The following is a 23,547-nucleotide window of genomic DNA, read 5'->3' as shown; positions in this document are numbered from 1 at the left end:
AGGGTGTGAATAGAGGATTTGTGTGGGTGCTTTTTATTGAGGGGTATAGAAGCTGTTGGGAGAGAGGTGTATAAATAATAGTGCAGTGGGGAGTGGGGAAGTTGGAGAGAACAGAGACATTCACAAAGGAGAGAGGAAACTGTAATCAGAAAAAGCAGTAGGGAGGGCATAGTAAGATGCAGGAGGAGAGACTTCACAGGTAATGGAGGATAAAAATGAATAAATAATCGCAGATGTTAAAAATGAAAGTCTCACAGTGGCAAAGTTGTAATGCAGAGTGCAGATCTTCCTCCACTCTTCACCTCCAATTTCAACTCCAAAATTAACTCTTGCAGACACTTTAGATATGACACTTTTGATGTTACACAGCCATATGTATGGGTATCCCATAAGTGTGGGATACTGAGGGAAGTCACATTAATCTGGTTTGCAGAGTGGTGAATTGGTGACACTGTATAATAAGGAAAATTTGAAGTATATGACCTTTATTAAAAAATAGCTGTGTTGATTTTACATTGGGATCTATGTAACAACGCAAATAAAAAAATTGCTTTGATTCTGTCTATCATTATGTTCTCATAGTTTTGTTAAAGGCAAACAACCCATTAATCATGTATTGGTACGCTATGTTTGGGGAAACTTACAGATACAGCAGGAGTTCAGAGGGTATCAGAGCCTGACCAAGATCGTTAGTACTGTAACTGCCACAGTGTTTATGAGGAGATGTACAGATGTAGAAGGCTTTATTGTCCCCTCTGTGTTGGATATTATGGGATACGTTGGGATATTCTGTACTAACACTGCCATTATACCTTATGGAATCTTATATTATGAGTTATCATCAGAACTTTGTGTTATCGGGAGGAACTAGGAAGCATTCTGCATCTGTACTCATTATTCCAGAATGTTGACCTGTTCTATCTAGAAGATGTTTTTTTTAAGACTGAACAGTTAAGCATGGAGAGAGGGAGCCATGCATATATTGAGGGTAAAGGATTTCCAGAAGTACTGTATGGGGCAGTGGGGGAACTTGGGGTTTAGGAGAACGAGAGCAGTAAACACAAAAAAGGAGAATAAAGGAGACACTTGTGAGCAGAGAGAAGGGGTAACAGCAAAGGTATAAAAGGAGGGACATTGGAATGGCTTATTTTACAACCTTTGACCCCATTTCATCTCATGATATCCCAAGTATCGAAGAAATAATTTGTATTTACTCTGTTAACAGGCGATGCTAGGGAAGAATCAAACAATAGTCACAGAATTCCTGCTTCTTGGATTCCAGAATCTTCACAGCTTTAAGATTTTACTCTTCTCTCTGTTCCTCGTGATTTACATTCTGACCTTAAGTAGTAATCTTCTGATAATCGCATTGGTGTCAACCAGTCACCAACTTCACTCTCCCATGTACTTCTTCCTTGCCCACTTGTCCTTATCCGACATCCTGCTTACCACGGTTATTGTCCCCAACATGCTACGCCTCATATGGGGAGAAGGTGGCACCATGTCTGTTGCTGGCTGCATCAGTCAACTTCACTTCTATTGTTGCTCCGTGGCTACAGAGAGTCTCCTACTCACAGTGATGTCCTACGACCGATACCTGGCCATCTGTCACCCGTTGCGTTACACCACCATTATGAATTTTAAACTTCACCTTCAGCTTGTTATCTGGTCTTGGCTCTTAGGTTTTATGTTTGTTTTACTCATAATTCTTCCGATCAGTCAGTTACAATTCTGTGACCCCATTGTCATTGACCATATCTTTTGTGATTTTGTTCCTCTTCTAAAACACTCATGCTCAGACACCTCCCTCATAGAAATTGAAGACTTTGTGCTATCCTTCCCTTCAGCCCTCTTGCCATTTGTGTTCATCATTGTAACCTACGTATGTATCTTCCTCACCATCCTCAGGATCCCCTCCACCACTGGGAGACAGAAAGCCTTCTCCACCTGCAGCTCCCATCTCACAGTTGTTTGCACATATTATGGGACTCTGATTATTATTTATGTTGTTCCATCCAGAGAACACTCATTTACCATAAACAAGGTCCTATCTCTGCTGTACACGGTGATGACTCCCTTCTTCAACCCCATCATATACAGCCTGAGGAACCAGGTAATCAAGGCAGCTCTGAGAAGAAGGTTTCGATATTCAACTGATTTCTGGAATCAAAGAAGAGGGAGGTAACCCAACATATGAACCTCTTTGTACAGTATAGAAAGTTACATGATTAATATTGATATACACGGACCTCAGGAGTAGTCACTGCTTAGTATGATGACAGATGACCTCTTCCTGATAAGATTTATATCAGGATGTCCTGCCTTCCCAATGGGAAGATGCACTGTATATTTACAGTAAATGATCAGAAAGCTGTGTGCTGGTAACGGTACATGTACAGATGTAGAAAGGGTTATTACTCTCACTGGCACATTATGGTGTGATATTCTGTGATATTCTGCGTTATCACTGCCATTAAATCCTATGGAAACTCTGCTTTATAACCTGCAATTCTATGTTATCTGTAGGTAAAATAAAGCTTACTACATATGTCCCATAGTCTCACCATGCCTTGTATATTCCATGTATTAAAGTCCATCTGTATTATTGTCACTAGAGAAAATCATTTTATAGATATAATTCATTTATATACAGTAGATTAGAAAATACTAGATTGTAATCATATAAATAGTAATAATAACGTTATAGATATTTATATTATTATTAGTATAGTATTGGTATCCTTGCAGCAACGTAAGTGGTACATGTATATGGAGGATGCAACCACAATACATAATGTATTATTGCTTACAGGAAAAAGGTGTAATACACACCTGCTGTCTCTGTAAATCTCACACATTATCACTTAGATTGTAAGCTCTTCAGCGCAGAGATTTTATTTCCTATAGTTTGATTTCCTTTATTGCATTTAATGTATTAGATTTCCCTGTATTGTGTCTATTGTGATGCGCTGAGAACCCTGTGTGCGCATTATACATAAATATAGATTTTACAGACACACAAACATAACTAAAAATAAATCATTGAGAATGCCACAATGTTGTGGATGTTATTGTTTAAAAATGTCTTTAGGCAGAGGCTGAGACTGAAGGCATTGAGATATACATTGAGATACTGTATATACAGTACGGTGTAACAGATGTTTAGACACACTTAAAATAAGTTTTATTATCTTAACGTGAACCCTATAACAGCCACAGCGCATTAAATGTATCTGTGTGTATATCCCCCAAAATTCTAATTAAATATTACATGTACCGCACCTATCCACAAATAGATTTTTCCTGTGCCACCTGGCATACTGATACTGAAATCATACTTAAACAATAAAGCCATTTAACCGCGGTAATGTCATTTTATCGGATTCCTGCAGCTTCCCCTCGGTTAAACCATATCTTCACGCTGGTGGCATGTCACACCTTACCCCGATACCAGCAATATTAGGTCGGGCTACGGCTGCACATCTATATAAATACAGCTCAACACCCCTTTATAACGCTGTGCTTGGGGTCCAAATAATCACATCGCGTTATAAGCGGATCGCGTCAGAAATAATGTACAATTGCTTGCACTGTACAATAAAGTATTTAAGGTACCAATAATCGTGTTGTAAAGTATTCATAATTACAAAAATTAGGAGCTACGCGTGCATCGCTTTATAAGCGGATTCGCGTTGTAATGGATCGCATTATAATGGTGTTGAGCTGTATATATATATATATATATATATATATATATAAATATATATAACTAAGAAAAGGAAAAAGTAGGATCAAAAAGGTGCACTCAAACACTGTGTAATGAAAAATAGAAAAAAATTGACTTTATTAGCGAAAAGAATAAAAAACACATAAAACAGACCCACACAGGACATATAACAAATCTCAATGTGACACAGCGTAGAAACACCAAAGAAGTACAATAGGTCTGGTAAGAACCAAAACAAGGTAACAATATATTATTGCAAATATACCATGACAAAACCAGGGGGAAAATAATTTTTCCCCAAGTAGTGTAACTTAGATCGGCCGATCCAAAGCAATAGGGTCACAATTTTATGCATTTTCAGCTATGTGTCTTACCATCTCTCACCATTATTAAGAGGTTTATGTATATTTATTATATATTTTTTCTGTGGTCTGGACTTACTTACCATTCATATTAATCATTATCTATTGCTTTGGATCGGCCGATCTAAGTTACACTACTTGGGGAAAAATTATTTTTAGTTATATATTTCCTTTGGGTCGGTAGCACCACCAGAGGGTCACTTTTTACCCTGACCATTGGTTAACTGAGTACTTAGTCAAATAGGGGTGATTTGACTGCGGCATCTATTGTGTGTCTTATATATAAATATATATATATATCAAACACACAAAAAAGTATGTTGCTCAACACTATAAATGGGTAGTAATTTCAGACCCCAAAATTGATACTGCCTAAAAGGGTACACAAAAAATATATATACTCAAAAAAGCAAAAAAGTGTAAAAATATTAAGGGGTAAACTGATGGTGCTATGATTTGAGTGTATTCGTTTGGCAGCTTTATGTGAATTTTCTGGTGTGATTCCTGCAGCACAGTAACTATGGACTAAAAACTTTTCAAAGGCAGAGATTACTTTACCACAGAGGACTGTACCCATGTGCGATTTGGCGACAGCTGAGTATAATTCTCTTTGCTGTCTGGTGATACTATCTATTGTGGTTCCTGTCAATTTGCATTTTTGCACATTTTCTCTAGCACATGTTATGTGCCAAGAGTACTTAACTTTGTTTTCATCTTTTTATGTGCTATGACCATGGTTACTTTATACCTACATGCTGCAGGATTTTTGCATTCATTATTCATCATATTTGCTGATCAGGGTATGAGTTGGTTTGAATTTTCTTTTTTCTCCCCTGTGTTTTTCCCTTGGCTTTAAGTTATATTTTTATCTATGTTCATGTTTTTGTACATAGTATTATTGATTATATACTTTTCCACATGCCTTTAGTATATATTTTTTACTTATTATAGCAATAGGGTATATCCAGATACAATTTCTATTCTTTGTAAAAATAATATTATTTTTGTCCCAATTTTGTCTTTTTTTTTTTTTTTTAATATTTTTCCTTTATTGGTGTCATTCAACGTATTGGTACATTTCACAGTCATAACTTATCAGGACATTTTGTCAACGAGGTACATTACATGTATATGACAAGGGGGCAGTTGATGACACACAATAAGCCTTTTTCCCATTTACAGTGGTGAAAAAAGAGGGGGTGACGAAGGGCAGGTAGATAGTTGGGAACGACTTGGGAAGAGAGTGGGGGGTGGGGGGGAGGTTGTGGTGGGAGTGGGGTGATTTGAGATTTGGAAGTGTGGGGTCTAGTGTTGCAGTAAGCTTTGTGCCAGAGTCGGGGTTCCCGACCCCAGCCAGGGCTCCCAGGTTCTATAAAATTGTGGCATTTTTTGCCTCAGCATGGCCGTCAGTCTCTCCATATTCATGACCCCGTCTATCCTTGTGATTACCGTTCTCCTGGAGGGGGCTTTAACTTTCTTCCAGGCCGCTGCTACGCAACATCTGGCGGCCGTTAGGATCGCCGATGTGAGTCTAGCTATAGGGGCAGGGAGGTCATCAACTGGTTTTCCCAGCACGTAGGTCAGGGGGTCCAGCGGGATCTCCACATCCAGGGTCTCGGTCAGGAGGCTCTGGATCCGGGTCCAAAACCTTTGGATCTCCGGGCATGTCCACCAAATGTGGGACATGTCCCCCTTTTGACCATATCCCCTCCAGCACTCGTCGGGGGTGCCTGGATAGATCTGGCTCAGTCTACTCAGAGTCAGGTACCAGTGAAATAGTATTTTGTAGATGTTTTCTTTTGTGACGGTACAAATTGATGTTTTGGTAGCAGCCTCCCAGACATCCTCCCAGTCCTCGAGGTCCATGGTGGTGTTCAGGTCTTCGCTCCACTTTTGCATATATGAGTGGTTGGGGGGGGGCTGGGCTGCCTCCAATGTTTTGTATATCTCAGAGATTAAGCCCCTTTGGTATTCGCCTTTGAGACATAGGGTTTCGAATCTGGAGTGCATTGGGAATTTAAGACTAGGGGATTGGGCTCTCAGGAAGTGCCTAATTTGTAGGTATTGGAATATGGGGAGATCGGGGGACGATAATTTAACTCGCAGTTCCCGGAGGGGCATGACCTCATCGTCTTCCAGTAAGTCCGCAACCACTCTGATATTTAGGCCTTGAAATTGGCTGAATTGGGTTCGGGAACAACCGGGCGGGAAATCCAGGTTTCCGAATAAGGGGGTAAGTTGAGAGGGGGTTGAAGCTAGGCCATATTTCCCTTTAGTTTTTAACCATGTCGACCACGTGCATCTCATCGCCCCCAGGCTGAGTCTCAGGGGCTTTCCACTTTTATGGGTCTGGGCCCATAGTAGGGCTGAGAGGGGGGTGGTGGACGCGTGATGCGTCTCTATTTCTAACCAGCAATTAGAGGTCGGGGGGTTGTTCCACACCACCGCCTGCCTCAGCTGGGCCGACTGATAATATCGGACTACATCCGGCGCCCCCAGGCCCCCCCTCGTCCTCGACGCCAGAAGTACCGACCGTGGGACTCTGGGTCTCCGTTGCTGCCAGATGAAGCGCAGAATATGGGCTTGGATATTCCTCAGTTCTGATAGTGGGACAGGGACAGGGAGGGTCTGGAAGTAATAGAGCAGGCGGGGGAGGACATTCATTTTGGCGGGTACTATTCTGCCAAACCAGGAGATCTGGTGGGTCTGCCAGGCCTCAAGATCTCTCATGATCTGGCGGAAGAGGGGGGGGGGGGGGTAATTGGCTTGGTACAGTGAGCTGTATGAGCTCGCTATTTTTATCCCCAGGTATTTTATGTGGGAGCTACCGGTCCCGAGCCCAGCAGCAGAGGCTGAACTGCTGGAGTAAGTAACCTAGCTGCTGCAGGCCCAGCTTCTCTGCTGCTCTGCGTCTTCGCCGGAAGTTCGGCCTGGCACCGGAAATTCGGCCTGGCACCGGAAATTCGGCCTGGCAGAAAGTCGGGCCTGCATCTGTGCGCGGGTCCGGAGGCCCGAGTTCCACTCCCAAGTACTCCAATTCCTTCATTGCGGTCTGAGAGCTGTTGCAGGCATTGAGAGGCAGAGCGGAGACTTGGTTCCTTCCTTCCCCCGGTGGAGCAGTTACCAGAGGCAGGCAGCTGAAGGTTTTGGTTCCCGGAGGGACTTCCTGTGCAGGGCACTCGACTGGGTGGACGTCATTTCGGGTTGCAGGAGACCACACGGAGAACATACAGAGGAAGGACACCATTGCTGAGTCGGACGGCTGTACTGGCTAACGAGAGCCTATCTCATACCTGCCTATTTACCGTGTACACTTGTGAGTGGGAATTTGGCTGTTTTTATTGTTCCATAAACCGAATTGTTATACTTTAATGCACTATGTGTGCGCCTGTTTCTTTCTTTTCTTTCTCATAGGTATCAACAGGGGGTAGTGATCCCTTCCTAACGGGCTGCCTAATACCTGGATGCACTTATTTGGAACAGGTTTTTAAGGTTTTTTAAGGTTTTTTAAGGTTTTTTATGGACTTTTTCCAATACTTTTACATATTTTAAACTTTTATTTTTATTTTTTACACTTTTTACTATTAAAGTATTAACATATTTACTGTTATACCTTAAGATTACATAGGTTTTTTAAATTTATTTCCCAACTCTGCCACCCCATTGATTGTACTTCACAATTAGGTAAACTATATCACAGTTGTCAGGATACTATAGAGGCGCTACTTTGGATTTTTTTGTTTTTGTTTGATATATATATATATATATATATATATATATATATATATATATATATTTATTTATTTATTTTATTTATATCAGTGAAGATATTCTATGATTATGTGTATTAAGTGTTGTATACTGTATGTTTTATTCTTCATTACTGATGTAAAGACAAGGGGATTCAGAAGGTTTATTCTCTATCTAAATGTATGCCGAAGAGGTTTAATTTCCAATCCGAGTTCTTAAAACTCTGCGATACCCATGCTCCACTACGCAGAATAAGGGTACGGTGTGCCCACCTTCCATGGGTTACATCTGACCTTATAGCACTCTCCCAGCTCAGGGATGCCTTGTGGAAAAGCCACAAAGTAACTGGCACTACCAAGGATCTCAATCACTACAGATGCCTGCAGAACATGTGCACAAGGCAAACAAGGCACGCAAAAACACAATATTACTCTGACAATCTCCTCTAGAACACATCAAACCCAGCTAACTTCAGGAAGGTTATCAACAATATATTCCAGCCTTCTCGCCATCAACCACCAAGTAACATCACTAAGGGGGATATTACTCTGACAATCCCCACTGACATTGAAAATGCATTCAATGATTACTTTGTGGGGTGTGCTACTAACTTATTAGCGAAACGCAACCCAATCCACAAACCTGAATGTCATCCTGGGAGCACCCATATAGCCCCACCCCCTCCCAACACTGCCCACAATTTTCAATTTGGCCCAGTATCTGAAGAGGAGATTACACAAGCGCTCCTCAAATTAAAACTAAGCAGCCAATGTAGACCTGACTTACTACAATCTAGGTTCCTAAGACTTGGTGCCCCAGCAATTGCCAAACCAATTGCTTCCATAGTCAACGCTATCCTGTCTGCTGGCCATATCCCTAAGACCTGGAAAACTGCTAGAGTTGTCCCAATCTTCAAAAGTGGGGGGAAAACACTGTCTCAAACTACAGTCCAATCCCCCTTCTCCCAATCCTATCCAAAGTCATGGAAAAATGTGTCCACTCCCAACTAAGCGATTACTATACCAAGACAAAGTTCCCTAGCCCATTCCAATCTGGCTTTCGCCCCAAACACCCTGCTAAAAGTTTGCAATGAGATCCAGTGTGGAATGGAACGTGGTCAACTCACTGGTGCAATATTCCTAGATTTTGCAAAGGCTTTTGATACTGTTGATCATGCTATCATGCTTAATAAACTCCAGAGCTCTGGAATAGGGAAGCATGCTTTAAACTGGTTTCAGTCCTACCTATCAGGTAGATCCCAACATGTGTCCATCTCAGGCTCTAACTCCAACCCCCTGGATATCACATGTGGCGTCCCGCAAGGCTCTGTTCTCGGGCCCCTACTCTTCTCAGTGTTCATCAATGATCTTCCCACAGCTTGTAAGGAAGCTTCAATACACATGTATGCAGATGACACAATCCTATATGCACACAGCCATAGCCTCTCCGACCTTGAACACGTACTTCAATCTGACTTTTTGAGACTCGAAAATTGGATTTCCCAAAACAAACTGTTTTTAAACACTGACAAGACTGTAACAATGGTATTTGGGACCAAGACTAAATTTTTAAAGCTTCCAGTGACTGAGCTCCAGATCAGAACCAAAGCTAACTCCTGTCACTAGTTTTAAATACCTGGGCATATAGTTTGACTCCCACTTAATATTCGGAATGCACATTGATGCCCTGACATCCAAAACCTATGCCAAACTAGGTGTACTTTATAGCAACAAATCCTCCCTAAGCCTGCTGGTCAGAAAGCGTATTGCAGAGCAGATGCTAATGCCAATTATCGACTATGGAGACTTAGTATATGGCTTGGCACCTCAAACCCACCTTGGCAAACTTGACACCCTCTACAATTCAATTTGTTGTTTTGTTCTCCTATGCAACTACAACACACATCACTGCGAAATTCTCAAAGAACTAGATTGGTCATCACTCGAGTCTAGGCGCAAAGTTCACCTTTCCTGTCTTGCCTTTAAATTCTTTATAGGCAAGCTACCCGGCTACCTGAACAAGCTCCTCACCCCTACCACATGCAGCACTTATCATCTGAGATCTGACTCCAAAAGACTGTTCATGGTCCCAAGGCTCAACAAAGTATCCGGCCGCTCCTCCTTCTCTTACCGTGCACCCCAAAACTGGAACAACCTACCGGAAACTCTCACATCCACCACCAGTTTAAGTTCTTTCAAAACTAAGGCTGTCTCACATTTTATTCTGGTCTGTAACTGTTACATAAGCCTATAATATACATCTTGTCTAATTGTGCATGCAATGTATTGTATATAATGTATACCCTGTTCATTTATGTAACTGTATTTGTAACCATGTATTATTTGTCATATTAACTATGTCCAGGACATACTTGAAAACGAGAGTTAACTCTCAATGTATTACTTCCTGGAAAAACATTTTATAAATAAATAAATAAAAATTAAATATTACATCTTTTTTTAATGAGATCTTATTATGTATGTGTATATAAAGATCTCTTCAGAGATGATGTCAGCGCACCATGAGAAAGCAACGACAGGTGTGAAACGCATAAGAAATTCCTGTGCTATTTTTGGATCTTTGTTTAGAATCTGACCAATAAATTCTTGCTTTTAATAATCTCAGTCTTCTCCTTTGGATCATGGAGCAGTGGAACCCCGCTGGAGATTTTCAGTGTTTATGTAATGACTTCTTAATTTAGACATGCATCTTACTTGTGAGCCAATGTGGACCAGATCCAAGTCATTCTACACTACAAGATGTTAGGAACACATGAGTATTAGCATGGATATTGATGAGATCTGCCTTGGTTTCTGCATACCTGTAATTGCACAGTTGTCACCTGGTATGGTCCAGTTTGCAGGATCAAATGCTTAGAGACAGTAGAAGATAGGAAAGACTTACCTTATCCAGTCCTCGATATGGTGGGTGATATTTGTGGCACTTCCACAGAACCATCATTTAAATAGCACACATGCAACAACATGGAAGAAAAACTGGTTGCAGCTTTATTAATACACACAATATAAAAATAATTACTAAGGTACCCCACTAAGTGCCACTGTCCATAACATATAGCCCTGACGAATACCCCTGGATTGTACCTCTATATGCCAATAGTCACCCAGGCCACTTGATTAAACAAACACAAGTTCAGAAAGCAAGGGGGTTTGATCCTCGCTCGTGCCTTCAAAGTGTTGTATGGTAGATGTTATCAGCTTCACCTCCTTACAGCTACTGTGCGTGGGAGCCTTCCCAGCTCCCACAAGATCCACTGAAGACAAACTCCATGGACAAGACAAGAAAAACAGACCTAGAGCGCACCGGAGGTAAGAATGAAGTATATTACAACAGAAAACAAATGGTAAGTGCACACTTACAATTCAGAAATCTGTAGTTCTTTGGATTGATGTACAAAACGTCCGTAATGCCTGTTCACTTAGTAGTTGAGATGCTTGGAGCAGGGCTGGTCTCCCACAGCTCGTCCGTGTTCTGGGATCAGCTGTTTGTCGGTGCTGTTCTCTTGCTTCCTGGTCCGCTTCACCCGTATGTAGAAGCCAGACTCAGCTATCTGCCTTCATGCCTCCGTTGTGTTCAACCTCAGTGTAGCAGCAAATTTACAGAACAGCAACTAGGTTTCACATAAAGGAATGTCCCATACCGGCGTCCTTCTGCCACAATAACTATTGGGGGTACCCTACACCTCCACAAAGGAGCCATCTTCATTAATGGCTTCTTCACTTCTTCTACCCATCCTTGCTGCCTCTGACATTCTTAAGGAATTATAAGTCACCCTTAGATGCCGCAACTACAACTCTGCTGACCACCACTTCAGAACCTCTGGAAGTTGGAAGCGTAACAGAGCAGACCCATCCTCATGCAGCAACAATGGGCCTCCCAACTTTGGCTTGACACCCCAATAAACCCCCACTAATCTTACCAGACAAATAAGGGTCCCGCACAGCTACCTTTACTCTGCTGGTCTATTTTTGACCACCTTATTAAAGAAATAACTGACCGTAATCCAATACAATATCCTTCCCCTCTATTAGAGGCACTAACCAACTCCCTCATTGCCCCATAAAAGGCAAAGGAGAAGGCAACACCAAATTATTTCTCCTCGAAACTACCTCAGTAATCTTCCATAGCCTGACCAACATCTTGGCAAATACTGGCACCCTATCTTCTGCCCTTCCGGGCTGCCACCTTTATCCCACTACAACCACCCGTACCAGAAAATCGTTTGACAAATCCCGCAACTCAAACAACCTAAAGAAAAACCCTCCAGAAACCTTTTCACCAAAGCTGCCAAATCAGCCCCTATAACAATAAGCCCCCCAAAAATATCATTAGTTGCTCCCTTGTGCCTTCACTGCTGCAATTCAGCTCAAGCTACAGTACAGTAGCCACTATTAGCTGATGCTATGAAACCCAATTGCCGGCGCAAAAGCTAACCATATACCCAGAGCTAGTGAACTTCACACCAGATCCATCACTGGTCCTGCGCTGATTCCCTCAGGAACGATGGGCATGGTTCCCCCACCGGCTCTGCTCCTGGAACAAGGACCCAGAATTCTCTAAACTGGAAATGAGACAATGCATCTCCAACCTTGTTCTCAACCAACGGTCCATGTTTGCCTTCATGAAATATTATGTTCCATGCAGTAAAGTACAAACGCACAAAGAAGTCTAACCACTGGATGGGACAAAGCCGAAACACATTGCCTGCCACTACTATTCTTCCACCAGGCAGAGCCCTTATATAAATTACATGCCCCCCATATCGAACCTACACAAAGAGTTCTCAGGTTCTCAACCTACACAAGAGTTCTCCTGAATCAAGATAGCTAAAATGGCGAACGCCTGAATCCAATCCACAAATAATTTAGGAACCCACCTACTCTCCCTCTCAACCTCCTCTGCATTCACATCCTTTGGCCATGGAGGTTTCTTATAGTTAGGGAGCAAAGAAAAAATGTCCATATGCTCCCACCCCTTTCCACACCTTCTCCTTCACCCATTGTGACAGATTCATCCCCAAGGGGCTTTTGACACAAAACTATGCATCCGTAATGTAACCTTAACTGACCCTTCCTTGATCTTATCCCATGCCCCAGCTTTCAACAATGTATCCCGTGCCACTCTCGCTTCACCTCCGGCTGCCCCAGCCAGACCACTTCTGCCAGCCATTGAAGAAACTGCCCCTGTGTGCTCTGCACTACCAGTTCCTCCAGCACTGACCAAACCTTCTGGCTTTGCCATGCACAACCCAGAGCTTTCAACCCCATAAAACCCACAAGTGAGACACATCCTGCCCCCACTGGGCACCCCCAATGACCCTGGCACTCATGTCTTTCTTCGAAAACCCACTATTCAATGGTATCGCTACACTGCCCCCCTTGATCCTAATTGGCAATCAATTCTATCAATGCAACATGTATGATTCACTAGCAACTAATTGAGACACCCTCACAGCTCCTACAACACCAACCTCTGGGTCTTGATACCTCACCCCAGGGCTTCCTGCCAAAAAAATACTGTACAAGCAGTTTCCACTACTCCACCTCACATCCAAATTCCTCAGTTACTGCCGTTGACAATCCACCCCTGACATCCTGCTGGCCCAGTGCCCTGACCACTGGCCCCTTACCCCATTATAATGAGTAGCAGGAAAAGTAATAATCCTCCCCCATGTACTTCAACAATGTGCAACACTGCAACCTTCATCCCCAGAAGAATATCCTGGAGACCCCTCTCTGCAAATACTCCCAGGTAGGGTCTGCCTGTCTGCCTGCTCCCTGCCAGCATCAGCTATCCTTCTCCCAACAGCCCCCGGCTCCCTAACTGCTCCACTTTGGTAAAGTCCTGCATACTTCTACCCCTACAGACTGTCTCACTAAGGCCAACCTGGGTGATTTCCTGCACTCCTCCTTCCCCTCGATGGATCCGTCCTGTCCTTCACTGCCCTCTGCCAACCCGATGGGCTAAGTCTCTCTGTGGGATGGGAAGGCCTACTCCACCACCTCTCCTTCAGCGATGATCCCACAGTCCACTGCTCACCCTCACATCCACCGCCTACAGTTAGCTGCAGGCCGATGACACCACTCCTCACATGCCCCTTTCTCCCTCTGGCTGGCACTGCAGCAAGGGACCTTCAGTGCTCTTCTCACCTCTGCTATCAATCCATCCTTGTTTACCTCCATGGCTGCCTCCCCACGACCATTGATACTTTCCAGCAGCCAGGCAAAACCTCTTCTTTCCATCTCTTCCCTCACGTTGGTCAGCCAGGCATCTTCCATGAACGCATCTTCAACCAGAGCTCCCGACCATTTTCTGCAACTCCACTCCCGGGCGATGATCCCGTAATTCAAACTATACTGAAGCTGCTTTTTCTAACTTTATACCCCCTCACCAACCTCTTACCTCTTTTCCCCACTATCAACAATTAGGACCTCTCCCCACCACTCGTCTGGTAGTCATGTTTCCCTTCACCCATGTGCTCCAGGGCTGGCTTTATAGGGCTTGACTCAGTGTGTTTGGAATGATAATGAGACACACTGAATTATTATATGCTGTCGCATATTTGAGATGTCCTAATTTTCATTATTTTTGATCACAAGCTAGTGACTTCAAATGAGGTCAAACATACTTAAATAACATAGGCACAGAGTTAATATTTTCCCAACTATTATTGCTTCACATAACCAACTCTTAATCAATGCCCAGTGACTGACTGGGTGGGTGACGGACTGGCTGGGTGGGTGACTTGACTGACTGACTGGGTGGGTGACTGACTGACTGACTGCATGGGTGACTGACTGGGTGGGTGACTGACTTACTGACTGGGTGGGTTACTTAATGGGTGGGTGACTGACTGACTGGGCAGGTGACTGACTGACTGACTGATTGACAGGGTGGGTGTCTGTGTGGGTGAATCTTACTCCTCACCCTCCTTTCCCATTGTTACTCTCATTGGTCTCTCCCTTTACCCCCACACCCTTATTTCCTTCACGTTTGCCTGCCATACACTCTCACGTTCTGATGGGGTGGCAGACTATACCACCTCCTCCCTGCGGGGGTTCCCCAGCTACCCCCTCTCACCGCAGGCCTGGCTGGGGTCCCTGTCAAAGCCTTCAGTTGGCACCCTGGTTCTCCTGCCATGTCATACCCCCGGAGCTGCGCAACTGCTGTCCCCCTTCCCCAGAAGTACGGGGCGGGCCGGGCCGCGAGTCTCAGGCACAGACGAAGCATAGCTGCGGAGGGAACACTTAAAGCATCGGTCTATTACTCTTGCTTTGCTGGCAACCCTCTCGTTCCTCAATAACCTCCCCGGCGATGCGGTGACTATTATGGCAGTAGCTCCCTGTAACCTGAGGGCTACTCCTCCACCAAGCGGTGCAGCAGCAATTCCACCAACTTGGTACACCCAAAAGAAGCCTACCGCGCTTCCTCTCCTCCTTCCACCCATACAACTACTTTAGCTCCTACTCCCCCCGTCCACGTTGGCATGGCGATGTGGCATTATTTGGCGCCACGTGGCCATTTACAATGCTGAAAATGTCGTTACTCACCACCCCACTGCTGCCGCAATACCCCGCTGCCGCACCCGCAATACCCAGCTGCCACAGCAACACTTCGCGAGCAGGTAAAATGCAGTTGCCCCGGAAAACTGGGCAAACGCATTTGTCAAGGACTGCACACATACATAACATATAATACAATACCAATGTATTACTGACAGGTAGGGGTAATGGCAGACTACCTTTATTAATAGCAGCCATATTTATCCCAACGTCACACTGGTGTCTTAGGGAAAAGCATGACCAAGTAAATATGGGTCATAGCGTCTACATCTAGAGGACACATAAACACAAGAAAGACATCAACAAAATATAACTGGTTCTTCATAAATTATATTATTATGTACAGAGATTTTAAATCATCTCAGGTCTCTTCAGTATCCCCACCTGAAGTGAATCTAGCAGGGGAAAGGTTAAATTATCTGCAAGGTGGAGATACCAAACTTCAGCAAAGTTGTGTAAGTTGCTGATTGGGATGGGAGTTGGTATTTTCCTCCCGGAATTATTTTCAAACTCCTGATGAAGTCTCCATGGGATTCTGTAGACCGAGTATCACAGGGACTGTTCTGTCTACTGTGTGAAGAGTATAAAAACCTCTATCAACCTGGGTGTGGAAAACATTACAGCCTGCCATTGTCAGACACGCTGCCCGGCGTTAGGAGAAGCTCCCATGTTGTAGGGTCAACAAGAAGCACAGAGAATTATACCACAAAGACTTATCACGATGCTGCATACATCTCACTGAGGACGTTTACAGTACAAGGGAAGGCTAATGTGGTTCCCTGAGAAAGCCGAGCCTGATACTGACTGAGTCTGATCATTGCTGTGGTGGTTATAAGTGATGGTAAGTGTGGGATACTGAGGGAAGGCATATTATATCTGATTTCTAGGGTGGAGAATTGGCAATATTATAAGGAAAATATGAATTATAATGTATGACCTTTATTAAAAAATAGCTGTGTTGCTTTTACATTTGGGATCTATGTACCAACATGAAAAAAAAATAGCTTTGATTCTGTCTCATTTTTTTCTCATAGTTTTGTTAAAGGCAAAAAAAACATTTATCAGGTATTGGTATGCTATGTTTGGGGAAACATACAGATAAAGCAGGAGGTTAGTGGGTATCAGAGTCTGGCCAAGATGGTTATTAACTGCCACAGTGTTTATGAGGAGATGTACAGATGTAGAAGGCTTTATTGTCCCCTCTGTGTTGGATATTGTGGGATACATTGGGATATTCTGCACTAACACTGCCGTTCAACTCTATGGAAACTTATTATGAGTAATCATATTATAGTTTGTGTTATCGGAAGGAACAATGAAGCCTTCTGCATCTGTACTCATTATTTCCGAATATTGACCTGTTCTTTCTAGAAGATGTAAATTCTATCTAGAATGAGTATAAAGGAGACAGGTGGGAGTAGAGTGAAGGTGAAGCAAAGGCATAAATGGAGGGACAGAGGAGAGGGTTCTTTTACAGCCTTTAACCACATCTCATCTGAGGATATCACATGTATCAAATAATTAATTTGTGTTTACTCCATGACTAGGCGATGCTGGGGAAGAATCAAACAATAGTCACAGAATTCCTGCTTCTGGGATTCCAGAATCTTCACAACTTCAAGATTTTACTCTTCACTGTGTTCCTCGTGACTTACATTCTGACCATAATTTGTAATCTCATGATTATCGCATTGGTGTTAACCAGTCACCAACTCCACTCGCCCATGTACTTCTTCCTTGCTCACTTGTCCTTTTCTGACATCCTGCTCACCACGGTTATTGTCCCAAACGTGCTACGCCTCATATGGGGAGATGGTGGCACCATATCTGTTGCTGGCTGCATCGCTCAACTTAACTTCTTTGCTTCCTCTGTGGCAACAGAGAGTCTCCTCCTAACAGCTATGTCCTACGACCGATATCTGGCCATCTGTCACCCGTTGCGTTACACCACCATTATGAATTTTAATCTTTGCCTGCAGCTGGTTATCTGGTCTTGGCTCTTGGGTTTTATGATTGTATTACTCTTTATTCTTCCGATCAGTCAGTTACAGTTCTGTGGCCCTAATGTCATTGACCATATCTTCTGTGATTTTGCTCCTCTTCTAAAACACTCATGCTCAGACACCTCCTTCATAGTAATTGAAGACTTTGTGCTATCCTTCCCTGTCGCCCTCTTTCCCTTTGTGTTCATCATTGTGACCTACATATGTATCTTCCTCACCATCCTCAGGATCCCCTCCACCACTGGGAAACAGAAAGCCTTCTCCACCTGCAGCTCCCATCTCATAGTTGTTTGCACATATTATGGGACTCTGATTATTATTTATGTTGTTCCATCCAGGGAACACTCATTTGCCATAAACAAGGTCCTATCTCTGCTGTACACGGTGGTAACTCCATTCTTCAACCCCTTAATATACAGTCTGAGGAACAAGGAGATCGGGGCAGCTCTGAGGAGAAGGTTTCAGTATTCAACAGGTTTCTGGCATGAAAGTAGAAGGAGATAAACCAACATATGAACCTCTTTGTTCAATATAGATGGTAAGATTATTGATATTGAATTTGTGTAGGGACCTCAGGAGTAGTCACTGCTTAGTATGATGAAAGATGACCTCTTCCTGATAAGATTTGACTCAGGATGTCCTGTTTCCCCAATGGGAAGAGTCACTGTATAGTTAGATGATCAGAAAGCTGTGTGCTGGTACCGGTACATGTACAGATGTAGAAAGAGTTATTACTCTCACTGGCACATTAGGGTGGGATATTTTGTTATATTCTGCGTTATCACTGCCATTAATTCCTGTGGAAACTCTTCTTAATTGTATGACTTGTTTATTCCATGCTTTGTAGTCCATCTGTATTATTGCTACAAATATATTCCGGCGCCTCAAAATTGTCCAGGTATCAAGAATATAAAAAAATGGTCAAACCATAGAGTAAAGTCCAGTTTGGAAGATCTTGATGTGCTTCAAATGGCCTCGGAGAAGGTCTCAGGACATGTGTGAGATAGCAAATAGAAAAGTCAAAGTGTATACTGATAGCAAATACTTAAACTAACAAGACATACTGACACAAAAGATAAAGACAAACTAATGATTTATTTTAAATGGGCAAAGGCACTATGATCCATATCTGGATAATAGTACTTTTGCCCATTACTGTACTGTATGTGTTAGGGGGGTTGTTGGGGGTACAGGGGGTGGGTTGTGTATTGGTACAGTAGGTAGTAGGTATTTTTATGTTTATTGTGGGTAAAGGGATAGAGTGAAGGGGGTAGTTGCCACAGGGTGGGTGGTTAGGCCTCGGGTGGGTAGTGGGAGGGGATAGCATTTTAATTACCATAACGGTTACTACAATAAAAGGTAATGAAGGGGCTAACCCCTCCTGCAACCTTGCCGGTAGGCCTAACCACCCACTCTGGGGCTATTACCCCCTTCACTCACCCCCTCTGCCCCCAGTAAACCTGGTAGTCTGCCTTAGCCCTTTCATTGCCTTAGCGGTTAGCTGCTAAGGTAATGAAGCTGCTTAAATTGTATTTTTATTAATAGTGTGCGTGAGCAGGGGGTCTCCTGAGCTGAACCAAGTTGATTTCAGTCTCGGGGACCCTATGCTTTCCGTGATACAGGCCCCGGTATCCTCTGCGTCACGTGACCGGAGGCTGTTAACATGGCGGGGGCCTGTATCTCGGGAAGCGGGGGGTCCCCAAGGCTGAAATCAATGCGGTTCAGCTCCGGAGACCCCCCGGTTACAATACTGTAATGTTAAAATGAAATAAATTCACAAAGCAGCGACCCCTGCTGATTTAATCCGATGGGCCACTCCAGTCTGCTTCGGTCCTCCTCTCGGGATATTGCTGCATAGTTGCCGTTTTCATCCCGAGATGTGGTCGGATGTTGGTGGCTGCATCAGTATATGATATGATGTGGTGCGTGTTGCGGTTACAGCTTGCAGGGTTTGTGTGTTTGTTAATTGTCACCTGGTATCAGGTGTTTGGAGGTTGCTGACCCCTCCCTCCTCCCAGGGTTTAAGCTCACCCCTCCCCACTTTTTAAGTAGCTGCTTATTTCGTGCACCTGTGGAAGACTGGCCTATTGAGACATTTCTCCCTCCACTGTAGAGGTAAATATTCACAGGTAGTGTCAGTGTTATTGCACTTATTGTATTAGAATTCCCTGTTCTGTATCGTTGGTGTGGCGCACAGAACACTGTGTGTGCATTATATAAATATAGATTATATGTACACACAAACATAAGTAAAAATAAATCATTGTGAATGCCACATTGCTGTGACTGTTAATGTTTTAAAATGTCTTTAGGCCGAGGCTGAAACTGAAAGCATTCAGATGTACTATATGTACTATACATACGGTGTTTATGTACACTATATAGGGTGTAATATATGTTTCCGCTCTCTTAAGAGAAGTTTTATTATCTTAGAATGAGCTCTACAACAGCCACAGAGCATTAAACATATCTGTGTGTATATCCAAACGCAATTGTAATTGAATATTACAATGTGCTTTAAAGTACTTATGCCGTGCCACAACCTCCCCGCGGCTATCTACAAAAATACATTTCCACTGTGCCGTCTGGCACACACATACTGAAATCATACTTATCATCTGGCATGGTGGGGTTGAACCACTATTGGCGTTATACCCTGGGATTGTCATGTACGTACGGATACAATTGCCATCACATACGTTTCTTGGACTTGGAACTGTATGTGACACATCACTGGAGGTTCAAACAGATAATTGCCTGAAACCTAATTCTCAGAAACCACTGCTAAGAGCGGACAGTTGTCACCCAGGAGCAGTAGTGAAGGGAGCAACGAATGGACAATTCTTGTGTCTGCCCCGCAATTTACGTAGATTTCCAATTAAGATCAGAGGATTTACAGCAATGTTTTAAACAGAGAGGATTTCCAGGTGAGACATTGAGACCAGTGTTTGACCAAGACCCCATCCTCGATAGAGAGACATTGCTCACATAAAGTAGACCACAGGGGACCACGTTGTAGAGACAACAAGTCACGATTCAAAGAATACAAATCCTCTTTTTATTACACAGTATAATAAACATATGCAAATATATGCAATGCATGCAAATTGTGTCTATATTAAGGAATCATTGGGACAGACTCACTTTGGACCCAGATCTAATGCACATTGCAAATTGTGAACTTAAAGGGGTTTTATAAATGTGTATAAATATAAATAAAGTATTTTTATAAATGAAGTAATTACACTCACTCATATAATTGAACCGCGTTGTCTCAAAAACTTGGATAATGAGAGAGATCAGCTTTGCGGGGTCATTCCCCTTGGAAGATGAAAGATGTGTCTACAGTATACAGTATGCAAAAGCCATTAAAAGCTTCATTATAATCGACAGAACATACAGTATATAAAATGAGATCATATATTAACCGTAACTCACAATGTGGGATACATATGTTTTGCGATGTGGATGTTCCAAACTTTATTTTGGGGCTGACGAGTAAGATGTTAAACGTTCGGATCACGAGGAAGTAATTAAGCAAAAAGATCTAATCCATCCAGTGTCTAAACCCTTTCCTCCATGTTTGGAAGGTAATTTAACAAAGCTTTTCCCTTTGGGTGTGGAATACATTGTCCCTTTAAATAGAGGGTGTGACTGAGTCCGATTACTAAGAGAAGCATCTTTAATCTAAGGACGTTGATTCCCTAAAGGGTTAAAATATGGAACGGGATCTTAAACATTTTTTTACATTGAGAATATTGTGGGATCTGAATATGACTGGAGGTTTATTTTTAGTTCTGTAATTCTCCTCACGTATCCCCTATGTTGTAGCTTGTAAATTAATATATGATTAAAGAAGAATTTAAAATCTGCATGGTTATTATACAAACAGTCACAGATTAATGAATAGTAACTAAATCCTGACACACTCTTTGTGTGTGTTTATATATATATATATATATATATATATATATATATATATATATATATATATATATATCAGTCGAGATCTTCTATGATAATATGTATTTAGTAGAGTATATGTTTTCAGATGGGATTCAGAAGGTTTATTATCTACCTAAATGTATATTTGTTAGATCCGATCCAACTGATCGATCCGTAGGGCAGGCACACCGCACACTAAACTCCACCGGGGGAGATTTTACCCTGGCACTGAATATTCTCGGTTTCTCGGATATGACGGCACGAGCTCTGAGAGTAATAACACAGAAACACAAAAGCTGCTGGTTTCTTACATCTGTTTGATGATTGGGCGAGCGGTATATTTATACAGAAAGGCAGAAAAAACATTATCAGTTCTATACATCTGCAGTTACAAGCTAAATTGAGTCATAGGGGTTCATGCACTAAGCTCCGTTAAGTCGTTTTTAGAGCGCAAAGTGCTCTTAGAACGTGATGTTGCGCTGAACACGATGCACTAAGCCACGCAAACAGGCACTTTGCGCTCTAAAACTGACTTTTTCAGGAATTTTTCATAAGTCCAACTATGCTCGTTCGTTACCGTTTGTGTTAAATTCTGCCCTTAAGCGGGATGCTCTAAGCAACGCAACCTTAGCGTACGCGAAAGTTGCGTTCAACAGAACACATCAGCTCAAAGTAGACGCAAAAAAAGCTGGACTTCGAAAAATTTCTTGCTTTACATTTTTGCATGCGCTACACCCTTACAACAGGCCGGCGGGTGTCCCCGGCTGACCCCGTGGGGGTCCCCGAGGGAGGCCGGGGGTCGCGCGGGTGTCCCCGGCTGACCCCGCGGCCGTCCCGGAGTACCCGCGGTCCTGCGGTACCAATGTTGTGCCTCCAAAAATAATAAACATTTGTTTCTAACTAAATACACCCCCCTAACACATAAAGTACAATAAGCACCCACCCTGAACTGACTATACCCACCCTGTACCCATTGAGTAGTATAGTGGTACATCATACCCATATAATAATAATATGGGCATGATAAGCCTCTATAGCACTCAATGGGCACCCTAATTACAATACTTTAATGCACCAGATACACAATAATAAAACTAAACTCCAAAAAAACACACTTCACTAAATAAAAACAGTAGCCAGCTAATCCAATGAATATAAGCAGTAACAACATCAACAATGAATTAATTAAACCATTAACCAATCAAACCAATTAATTCCTAAACCAACTCAAAATGAATAGTAACACTAAACAATCAAAACAATGAATTAATACAACATTAATGAATGTAAACACTAACAGACAAAGAAATACATTCAAACAATCTCTGAAGTAACCATAAAACGCATTAGCTAACAGAATACATTAACTACAAACGAACACCAATCGCAAACATTTTATTACATTAAGCAGGAAAAAAACAAACAATGACATCCACATAAAAAACTGACATTAAAAACACCAACAGCAATACCAAGCCACAAATGCCCCCCAAATATTGTTAATAATGTATTAATCTGTACCCTAAAGTGGTACAGATTAATATATTATCAGTCAATGTGCCTCCCCCAAAAAATCAAAAAACACATCCAAAGAATAAACCTGTAAAAAGAGACATTTACAAACATTGAATATCTTACTTACCATTAGAAGCGGTGGCCCTCTGACTCCCGGGGAAACAGGAAGCTCACGTACCTTGGAGGCCTCCAACAGCATCCGATGCCATCCGCCATGAAGATCCGGATCAGGTACCCCAATCTTCTTTTTTCTTTCTTTAATCACCTTCTTCTATCTTCATCTGTCACCATTTCATGATCTTCTGTATCTTCTTTCTTCATCTGTCAATCCAAAAAGCCACATGGTAAATCCCAACCGATGTCTTGTCGTCTTCTTGGGCTCAAATGAGGCGTCACGGCCTTAAATAGGGCTTGTGACGTCACATTTAGCCTCAAAATGGTTAACCTGATTGGCTGTTCAAACCATGTTCCGACTTTAATTGTTTTTTTTTTACATGACGTCACTTAAAGGGAATGATGCCAGCCAATCAGAATGGCTATGCTTCATTTCCCTTTAAGATGACGTCACTAAATCCAAGATGGCCGGCGTCACATGGTATTTCAGCCAATCAGAGTGTGGAATTGTATTTATGTATTTATGTATTTATTTAGTGTACGATCGC

General features: G+C 42.6%; 2 protein-coding genes across 2 annotated transcripts; both read left to right on the top strand.

The window, feature by feature from the left end:
- The first annotated feature begins 1,228 nt into the window (after positions 1–1,228).
- Positions 1,229–2,185, top strand: LOC142471170 (olfactory receptor 11A1-like). Its single transcript, XM_075577957.1, has one exon. The coding sequence runs from the start codon at positions 1,229–1,231 to the stop codon at positions 2,183–2,185; it is 957 nt and encodes a 318-aa protein (XP_075434072.1).
- A 14,787-nt stretch (positions 2,186–16,972) lies between these two features.
- On the top strand, positions 16,973–17,961 carry LOC142471419 (olfactory receptor 6B1-like). Its single transcript, XM_075578225.1, has one exon. It carries the CDS (start codon positions 16,973–16,975, stop codon positions 17,927–17,929), a length of 957 nt encoding a protein of 318 aa, XP_075434340.1. The 3' UTR covers positions 17,930–17,961.
- The last annotated feature ends 5,586 nt before the right edge of the window (positions 17,962–23,547 follow it).

Source organism: Ascaphus truei, chromosome 20 (genome assembly GCF_040206685.1).
Source record: "Ascaphus truei isolate aAscTru1 chromosome 20, aAscTru1.hap1, whole genome shotgun sequence".
Taxonomy (NCBI): Eukaryota; Metazoa; Chordata; class Amphibia; order Anura; family Ascaphidae; genus Ascaphus; species Ascaphus truei.
The sequence above is the reverse complement of the archived record's forward strand: the minus strand, read 5'-3'. Positions and strand labels throughout refer to the sequence as shown.

What these genes read in the sequence shown, in the direction of transcription:
- LOC142471170 (XM_075577957.1), top strand. Translation starts at nt 1,229, where the DNA reads ATGCTAGGGAAGAATCAAACAATAGTCACAGAATTCCTGCTTCTTGGA.
- LOC142471419 (XM_075578225.1), top strand. Translation starts at nt 16,973, where the DNA reads ATGCTGGGGAAGAATCAAACAATAGTCACAGAATTCCTGCTTCTGGGA.